General features: G+C 43.4%; 1 protein-coding gene across 1 annotated transcript; it reads left to right on the plus strand.

The window, feature by feature from the left end:
* The first annotated feature begins 4,662 nt into the window (after positions 1 to 4,662).
* LOC125899599 (GDP-Man:Man(3)GlcNAc(2)-PP-Dol alpha-1,2-mannosyltransferase-like) lies at positions 4,663 to 9,687 on the plus strand. Its single transcript, XM_049594023.1, has 6 exons — positions 4,663 to 4,793; positions 5,041 to 5,262; positions 6,625 to 6,827; positions 6,951 to 7,119; positions 7,418 to 8,046; positions 8,239 to 9,687. The coding sequence occupies exons 1-6, from the start codon at positions 4,738 to 4,740 to the stop codon at positions 8,520 to 8,522; spliced, it is 1,563 nt and encodes a 520-aa protein (XP_049449980.1). The 5' UTR covers positions 4,663 to 4,737; the 3' UTR covers positions 8,523 to 9,687.
* The last annotated feature ends 625 nt before the right edge of the window (positions 9,688 to 10,312 follow it).

Genomic DNA, 10,312 nt, shown 5'->3' on the forward strand with positions numbered 1-10,312 from the left:
TTTTGAAACCATCCTGCGTGCAGGGACGTGGATTTATTATGCAGAGGGAAATATTGTATTTTTTACCCCACTACTTCATCTGACTGGTGTGGTGTTAAAGAAAACACATGATAAGCACACAGAGTACATTTGAAACAATTCAAGGTCCAAATAAAAACCCCTCAGATTTACCTGAACAACCAGTGCTCCTCATAAGAATAAATACCTGTCATTAAAGAACCCTGCTGTATGTGTACATCCTGTCATCTGCTGCACAGAAACACCTAAATGTTTTTGACTTTCAGCGGAATCAGACACAGTCTCATCATGTCGTCTGAACACATCTGTCTTCTCCGGAGGCCTCTGCCCCCCAGAAGGTTCCCTCCCATCGTAAAAACCTCTCCTGCTCCCACAGTGTCAGGTACACTCACTTCTCATCATTACAGATTGACACAAACATACGTCTGTGGGGATTCACAACTGTCCTCAGCAAAGATGCATCGTTTGTTTGATATTTCTGCTGCCAAATAGTAAAATAAGTAAATTGCTCACATCTTTCCTTGGAGTTTGGGTCACACAGACACGTCAGGCTGCAGAGACTTTGATCGGTCACTGAGCAGATTTGACAGACAGTGTGTTTCCTCACGTTCATTTGCCTTTGAATTCCTTTGACACCACCAAATTGCCTCAATTATTTTGGCTAAATGGACGATGATTATGTGTCCATCAAGTCATAAGTCTTCGAATAGAAAACAAAATGGACGTAAATCTGGTTAAGATGGTCAGCTCTTTGCTACAAGATGAAAACGCAGACAGACAGAGTGATCAGATTGATGTAGTTACAAACCTGTAATTTAAGAAACCAGAGGAGAAGACAGAGAGAAATGAAAAAAATATATGCTTTTAATGAAACATTTACAAGAGGAAAAATAGCTTAATATAAATAATTATAAACACAGAATGAATGTCAGATATGATGCAGATCTTAAAGCCACAGAGTGAAGAAATTGACCTGAAGAATGAATACTACGTCACTTAAAAGATGTTGCTATAAGATGAAGGAAACATGCAAATGTAACATGGTTTACAGAAACACACATTGCCAACATTGCTTTCTCTGACACATGGGCTGCAGTTATTACCACATAAGACAGAAAAGCAGCAACTCCTCACTTGATGAAGCTGAAATCTGCCTCCTGGCCCTGTCAGGCTCATTAAATAATGTGTTATACCTCATTAGAGTGATCCACACACATGTAAAAACCTCACAGTGACAACAAGACTCCAGAGAATCACTGGGACAGGCTAAGAAATAGTTCAGCACATCACCTCACAAAACACAGCAACATGTTTTATACTTATTTGGATTCAATAAAAAAGATAAAACATGTTGGTAAGTTAACTTTGGAGGAGCTGGAAGGTGGATTTTGTTCCCTCTGGACTGAGCCAGACTGGCTGTTTCCCTGTTTCCAGTCTTTATGCTAAGCTAAGCTAACCAGATGAACATGTGACTCTCTGCAAGAGGGCAAATATTTCAAGAAATGTCAAATTATTCTCTTTAAAAATGCAGCAGTGAGTCTGAAAATATGCTGTCTCAAGCTCCGTTTAAATGAATCACAGCGCAGTCAGACACTGACACTAAAACACACTGATGAGTCAGTGGTTAGCACATGATGAGGACGTCACATCAGCAGCAGAGAATGAAAATCGACAATGAACGGTGTTGTAATTATTTCATAAAACGTTTGCTGGAAGTGAAGAAAAGAGGAAGTTACAGTCAGTGGCCCAATTCAGGAGGAGCACTGAGGTTTAGTGAGCTGAAGCTGCTCCTCCTCCATCACTTTCTTCACATTCTGCAGACAGACGATTTAAACTGAAGATACACTGTTGTTGAAACGTTATTAATCTGCTGCCACAGATGTTAGATGTGTGAGAGGTGTAGACGCGAAAATCAGGGCCTGGAAGTGGGCCAGATGGCTCCCAACCTCGTCTTCTACTTCTCCTGCAGATCGTCCTCTGAGTTGAATTAGTACCTTAGGTTCAGCTGGCTAACACTTAGAGAAACACTGGAGTCGAGTAGAATCAGGTGCATTTGAGTTTAATGTGTTCACAAGCAACAACACATACAACTCATTGAGTCAGGCTCCGGAGCACGACTGAAGTTTCGCTCTCTGCGTTCTCTCTTTTATGCTGGTGAAGATTCGAGAGAATCTCCACCCTTTTCCTTTAATCCTTCCCACCTAAACCCAAACCTATTGGTGGCAGATCCTTTTGTTTTTAGCCTTTTCCCATCTGGTCCAAATCTATTGGCAGTAGGCCCCTTGGGCCCTTGCCCAGACATGACCTAGGCCTGGAAATCCCTAAATTCCCCCACCATTAGATTTGAGCCTGGTTTCACTTTATTTTTTAAAAATATATAAAACTTGGGGACTTTCTCTATACAGTCCCCTGTGTGTCCATGCAATGTGAGCTTAGAATGTGTGTCATGCAATACAAACATTAAAGAGTATGTGTGTGTTATTATTAAACAATACATGGTGTGGTATATGTGTGCTCTTCAATGTGAATGCATAACCCTGTGTTATGAATACATAAACTTGTATAACATTGTTTTATCACACATAGATGCATAACAAACAGTTTTATAGAACATAAAACATGGTTATATGTACTTCACTCTTAATCAACTTATGCAGGTTAACACCTTTACCTGATTAAAGATTAAGTCTTACACTACAGAGGACTCCTCTGTATGTCCCAATGCTCCTTCAGGTTTCTTTACAAACAGATGTTATTTAGTCTGAGGGGTTTGTTGTGTCCACGGAGAGCAACAAGCTCAGCTGACCTCCACTCCTCCCCTCAGCAGGTGCAGCCGTGCAGTCACTGCTCCTGGATCAGGGTGATGCAGGTCCGAGGGGATCCAGCAGGCAGGGAGCTGGCAGCCCCGCCCACCCCTCTGCAGCCCAACACCTCCACCCTGCTGACGGACAAAATCACTGAGGCGTTTCCCTGTAAACCGCCACGCCTCCGCCCCAACAACCCTCTGCTGTCGCTCCTTCACTCAGGTGAGACTCAATATCATCACATCCAAAACTGAAGATTTCACTTTCATATTAACTCGAACTTGTATTTTGACAGATCAGCGCTTCCTTCCTCCGCCACCAACTTTCTGCCTCAGTGACTTCCTTCAGAGCCATAATGGCGCCCAGGACAGCTCCCAGTCACCTCCAGTCTGACACCAACCAGAGCCACACACTGAGGTCTGCAGCCAGGAGGCTCTGAATATCTACAGGAAGAACTTGTGTTGTAATGTTAACTTTACTCAGAGTTAGGCTTTGCAGAAGTTTGAGGAAAATAGTTTAAAAATATTCAGACAAAGCCAAAAATAACTCGTTACCAAGCAGCAATAGATTAGTCATTATACAAACTCAGCATGATCCAGTGCCACAGAACTTTATTGTAATTTCTTTTCTTTCTTTTTTTTTGTTTTTAAAGATATGTATTGGGGCATTTTGCCTTTAATGAATTTGGGACAACGACGACTTCAAAGTTATATAACTTTGTCTCAAAGGCCTAAATCTAAATCCAGCACATAACCAGAGTTCAGGAGGGAGTAACTGTCTTAGTGGTTGAACGTTGGCTCCTCCACATGGCAAACAGAGGTAACTGTTTAAAACATCCACCCCAACAACATGTTATTTATTTATTATATGTGTGTGTTTATTTTTGCCTGGCATCACATCTTTATTTCAAATGTGTGTTATAATGAATTAAATAAATAAATAAAAGCACCCTTTTAAGGGGTTTTAGGTTGGATAACAGGTATATTTCCAATTACCAAAAATAAAAAGGTAAACGTATGTTTTTGAAAAATGCATTCATTTTTTGAGTATGTATGTGAGTATATTTGCCTGGCATCACTTTTATTTTAACGTGTTGTCATAAAAAAATATTATGGAGTATATAAGTAATCTACATAATTAAATACATTAAATATAATTTAATATAACTATATATACATATATATTACAGTCATGAAAAAGAAGGTTAACAAACAAAATATTTTTGTAAAATTTAATCTAAGTCATTGTCTTAACTAATATATGTATGCATGTTTATTTACCTCGCATCACATCATTAATAAATTAATTAACTGATTAATGAATAAATAAATAAATAATCTGAGGAGTTAAAGATGGATATTGACTGAGTAATATTGGGGCTATTATGGATTATACAACTATATATTTTATATTATATTACTCATTATTATTTTATTATGTATATATACACTTATTTTATGTTACCAATTATTAAAACAAACAAACAAATGGTTTCCTAAAATTTATTATGTTATTTTCTTGCCTGACATTACTCTTATTTTAACATACGACAATATTGCAATAGATAAATAAAAACTCATTTTAAAGGTGTGGGGTGGACATTGAATATTATCGTGTCTTTAATGGATTTCATAAACTACATATTTTATATTTATATTTTTTATTATTCTTTTATTTTACAAACTAATAAAACAAGAAGGTAAAAACACACAAAATATTTTTGTAAATTTTGACATATATTATTTTCTTATCTTTTGTGCGTGTATTTGTCTGACATCACTTTTAACGTGTTGTAAAAAATAAATAAATTACAGTCATGTGTTGATGACGTGTAGGTAAACAAACGCTGAGCCAATCACAGAGCGACAGCTCGGTCAGCTGACCGCAGCTTCCGGTGTAGTGTTGTGTTGTCAAGATGGCAGGACACGAACATCATCACCACTTTTCTCTGTGTTTCTGTGATTTAATGAGGTAAAACTTTCTCCTCTCGGTGTCTCGTTGCTTCGCTGAACAGATTAAATGTTATCAAACCGGAGAGTTAAAGAAATAAACTCATGAACACGAGCTAACTGCTCAATGCTAACTTTAGCTTCATTAGCAGCAAGGTGGCTAATCTCAAAGTTACAGTAAACTACAGTCTGGCGGTTAAAGTCCGGTGGTTAACGGCCCCGGTGGTGTCACTCAGCCCGCTCACAGCCCTCTGTGTCCCCCTCCTTAGGTTGTTGTGGTCCCTGGTGGTCCCCTGCGCCTACCTCAGCCTGCTCCTGACCCTCGTCCTGCTGCTGCTCCTGCTGGGGGTCCGGATGTGGCTGCAGGGCCGCCGCAAGGCCCGCCGGGCTCGGGACGGTGGACCCGCGGTGGCCTTCTTCCACCCGTACTGCAACGCGGGAGGAGGCGGGGAGCGGGTCCTCTGGTGCTCCCTGAGGGCCCTCATGCACCGGTACAGTCTATACTGCTATCTGTCAGTGGGGGAAAGTTAATAAGTACATTTACTTAAGTTTTAAGGTACTTGTACTGTACTTGAGTATTTCCATTTTCTGCTACATGATATCGGTACTTTTGCATAATAACGAGTTTATAAACACTACTAACAGGCAACATCAACAGATCAAGAGCATATACTGTATAAAATAACAGACGGAGCTACTGTGACGCCACCAATTGGTTTGTGGACTCCTGTTTTGAAGCCTCCATTGATGTATGAAGAGACCTGGATGCAGTGCTGGAGGCAGGACTCTGTTCATCCCTATGAAAGTTGTATGAAGTTGCCAGTGTCTCATTAACCTGAAAAAGCTTTTCTTAGTATGAAATTATCAGAATGATCGGTGCTGCCTCCACAGAAGTGGGCCCATAGAGGCTAGAGGGAAGACGTCCAGTTTAGCTCTGCTAACTTCAGTGGGGATAAAATGGTTTCATCTTGTGGCTCTTCTAGACTTTCCAAATGTTATCCGACCAAATGACCAAAATCCTGATCAGAACAAGTCAGTTTGCAGAGGCTGTGGTGCTCAAAAAATTGTATCCACTTATTTACAGATGTCTCTTTCACTGTAAGTCTATGGAAGAAGGTCTTTTTGGGCCCCATAGCATCATGGGATGGGGAGCAGAAATTGCAGTACCACTGTTTGGCCACTACGAAATCTGGCTTCACAGCCTGGCTCACTTCCTGGGGGCCTGGGGGCCTGGAGTTCGGCATTTCACCCATCACCATTTTGGTTTTTGGAGCGACCATATTTTAGGAGAAAGGGGTGGATCTGACTCAGACTGTGGTGACGCCTCACAGACAGTCTGTCACTCAAGGGGCTCCACACTTAATTATGAGTAACTATAAGCCTTAATAAAACATAAACAGGTGAGTTATATAAAAAACAGCCGTCTACAGTTGTCATGAATGTTGAAATTAGCTACAGAGGCCAAACTGTTTTTGTACCGGGCTGTAAACATGTTTATTTCTGCTGTAAATTTGAACATGTCAACATTTTACACATACTTACATTAAAAAAATGGTTTCAGGTTTTGGTCATAATAAAAATTTTGTTCGACCAAATGATAATAGTAATTGTTTAATCCTTTACACCATGATACTGTGATATTTCCTGATACTGTTAGCGTACTGTCAAACTCTCACACCGTTGCAACCCCACTGTGGAAATAAGGTCATTTATTCAACAGCAATTAAAAATATTGTCACTTAGCTAACATCAGCTAAGAGGTAACAGAAACAGTAGAAATCACACAATAACCAACTGAGGCTTAAATCTAATGAATGACTGAAACTGATTCATGTTTTTCTTCCTCTCCTCAGTTACCCCGGCATCTCCTTCGTGGTTTACACGGGCGACCAGGGAGTGACCGGTGAGCAGATTCTGGAGGGAGCCCGACAGCGTTTCAACATCACGCTGCCTCGATCAGTCACCTTCGTCTTCCTGCGTCACCGCTCGCTGGTGGAGGCCAGCTCCTACCCTCACTTCACCCTGCTGGGACAGAGTGGCGGCTCCATGTTCCTCGGTGAGTCCGAGCCACAACATGTGACTTATAGTAAATTCTGACATGGATGGAGGTCGTGCGCTCAGTTACAGTTACACTGTGTGTGTGTGTGTGTGTGTGTGTGTGTGTGTGTGTGTGTTGTAGGCTGGGAGGCATTGACGGCCTTCGTTCCCGACCTGTACGTGGACTCGATGGGCTACGCCTTCACTCTGCCTATCTTCCGCTACCTGGGAGGCTGTAAGGTGGCGAGCTACGTTCACTATCCCACCGTCAGCACCGACATGCTGTCTGTGGTCAGAGAGAGGAACCCCAGGTAACGCTGCACAAGAAAACCTGTCATTTAAAACACTGTGGGCGGGACTTAGTGATGATTGATCTTAAGAAATGGGGTTGTATGACGTGCTTATCCATAGACAGTATATTACCTACAGTAGATGTTAGTCGGCATGTCCCTCAGAGGCTTCTGTAGTTATATTTGGGAAGAAAGAAGCATTTTAGTTTGAGTGTAAATCTGAAACTGAGAGAAAATAGTTTTAGTTTAGCAGGTTCAGTTTGGACGTTCGCTTATAAAACACACACCAACCTTCTGTCTTCGTCCTGTTTGATTCCAGATTCAACAACGCTGACTTCATCTCCAGAAACCCGGTGCTGAGCGCAGTGAAGGTGGTGTACTACTGCTGCTTCGCCCTGCTCTACGGCCTGGCCGGCTCCTGCAGCGACGTCATCATGGTGAACTCCACCTGGACGCTGGGTCACATCCTGGCTCTGTGGCGCTCGCCGAGCCGCACCAGCATCGTCTACCCGCCCTGCGACGTCAGGGCCTTCCTGGACATCCCGCTGGACGAGGAGGAGGATGAAGAGGAGGTGGAGGAGGAAGGCTGGGAGGAGCTCGGACGGGAGGAAGAGGAGGGAAGGGACAGGAAGTGCCACTCCATCGTGTCGGTGGGTCAGTTCCGGCCGGAGAAGGACCATCGGCTGCAGATCAGGGCGTTTCACAAATTGCTGGGCAGGAAGGAGGGCGGGCCCGGGGGGCGGGAGTCTCTGCGCCTGGTGCTGATTGGTGGATGCAGGAACCAGGAGGATGAGGAGCGGGTGCTGATGCTGCGGGGTCTGTGTCAGGAGCTGGGTGTGACCGACCGCGTCGACTTCAAACTCAACGTGCCCTTTGAGGAGCTGAAGAGAGAGCTGGTGGACGCCACCATCGGTCTGCACACCATGTGGAACGAACACTTCGGTATCGGTGAGGAAAACAACACACACACACACACACACACACACATACACATTGGCCTGTAACTAAATGCTTCCATTCACATGATAGGTATCAAATGAAGTTTTCTGTCAGTATCAGTGTAAGGGCACTGGTGTCGTTACTTTTAAAATGATACTCAGCTGTTGATGCGTCAGGAGTTAAATTCCTCTCTGTGTCCAGGTGTGGTGGAGTGTATGGCTGCAGGCACCATCGTTCTCGCTCATAAGTCTGGAGGTCCGAAGCTGGACATCGTGGTGCCATACGAAGGCGGACAGACGGGCTTCCTGGCCGACAGCGAGGACAGCTACGCCGCTTCCATGGAAACCATCCTGGCGCTGTCTCCGTCGGCCAGACTGGAGATCCGACGTAACGCCCGGCGCTCTGTGGAGCGATTCTCCGACCAGGAGTTTGAGGCTTGTTTCCTCGCTGCCATGGAGTCTCTGATGGGTAAACTGGAGCGATGAAGAGGAGCAGACGAGGCCCAGCGTCCACCAGGGACCAGGACTTTAATTAAATGCATTCTCGAGCACAGATTTTTGTACTGAAGCAGCGAGGTCATGAAGTGTGACACACAACAGAGAAAGAAGGTGATGTTATAAAGAGGAGTCCCGCGTGGACGCCCACAGATAAAATGTTCTTCATATCTGCTGTGATCAATCAGCAAACACAGAATACATTTCCAGTGACTCTGCATGTGTCAAACTCACAACGACTGTTCACCAAACAAACAGAAACATGGAGGAGCAGCAGAGACGGAGGCTCCTCTGCTCACACACAGCTCACAGGGCTGATTGTCTGTCAGGTGTAAACGGGGTGAGTTTCTGTTGCAGCTCCAGAGACTCAGAGAAGCAGATCCTGAACTTTAAATGTAAAACATAAACGTTACATGTGTTCACCATGAAACTGTCTTTGTTAATGTGTTGAAGTGACTTCAGCCAAAAGCTTAGAAGAGATCTCAAGCTTCAGGAAACTTTGTGTTAAATCACATTGTTCACCAGTGGGATGTGACATTTCCGAGTTGAAGTACTTTGAGATTTGAGGAGTTGGTTTTCTTAGCTGGATGAGAATATCGTCATTGCCTTTATATCTCTGTTATGCTTGGTACAGGAGCTGTTGAGCTTAGCTTAGCACAAAGGCTGTGAGCAGAGGGAAACTGTCAGCCTGCAAACAAAGAGAAAAAGTTCATCTTCAATCTATCTGTGCTGAAGCACGTGGGGAGAGCAGATGGAGCCACTGGTCTGTGTGGGTTCATGAGAGGAAACATATATTAATATATACACAGTGTATTAACATGTTTCTCCTCCATTGATGTAAGTTGTGATGATTGGTCTTTGTGGTATTTGTCCCTCCTCTACTATGATTGGACGGCTGGGTCACTAGAAAAAACGCCACCAAAGACGCAGCACTCAAAGCCTTGTTGCCCCGCTGGTGTTTGTAGTAGATTTCTAAATTCGTGTTGCTGCCATTGCAGAGAATTAGGTCCCGTTTATACGACAACGATTTCAACTGAAAACGGTAAACTTAAGTTGCGTTGTGGCCAATTGTTTACATGACAACGGCGTTTTGGGTGCCTGAAAACACAACGTTTTGAAAACGGGTTCCAAAGTGCTTTTTTTTTTTTTTTTTTTTGGAAACGGCACTGTCTCCGTTGTCATGTAAACTTGCAATACGCAGTTCCTCTGAAAACAGAGGCGTTTCGCTTCCAGTCACTAGGCATGCGCGAGAAAGTCGAGCATCACAGCAATGATGGCGGACTCCGGAGCTCTGTTTGTGCTGCTCACCCTGTTGAATTTATCAACACTTCCCCATCATAGTGTAGATATACTGTGGCAACCCCACCTCGTCGTCCGTCCAGACAAACGTTTGTGTGGTTGCCATTTTGTTTGTTTATACAGCGCGGCTCTGTAGAAGGAAGCGTAAGCGTCACATCACCAACTACTGGCCTGGCATGTATACTGCAGTGCGTTTGGTCATTTTTGCGAATCCGTGTGCACGGCGATTGTTATCAAAACGTTGTCGTCTAAACTCGGAACTTTTTTCAAAACAAAAATGAGAAACGATTCTGTTTTCAGTGGATCGTTTTCGTGTAAACATGGCCTGAACAAAATGCACTGGCCTCAAGAAAAATGCTTTGGCGGACATGGCCCCTAATCATTTTGTTTACAGGTACAAAAGTGAGCACAGTCAGCAACTTAACTTCACTTTGTCTTCATAGGTTTCTGTTCAAATGTAGCAAAGAATTTTACCCAAATTT

The sequence above is a fragment of the Epinephelus fuscoguttatus genome, linkage group LG13, assembly GCF_011397635.1.
Source record: "Epinephelus fuscoguttatus linkage group LG13, E.fuscoguttatus.final_Chr_v1".
NCBI lineage: Eukaryota > Metazoa > Chordata > Actinopteri > Perciformes > Serranidae > Epinephelus > Epinephelus fuscoguttatus.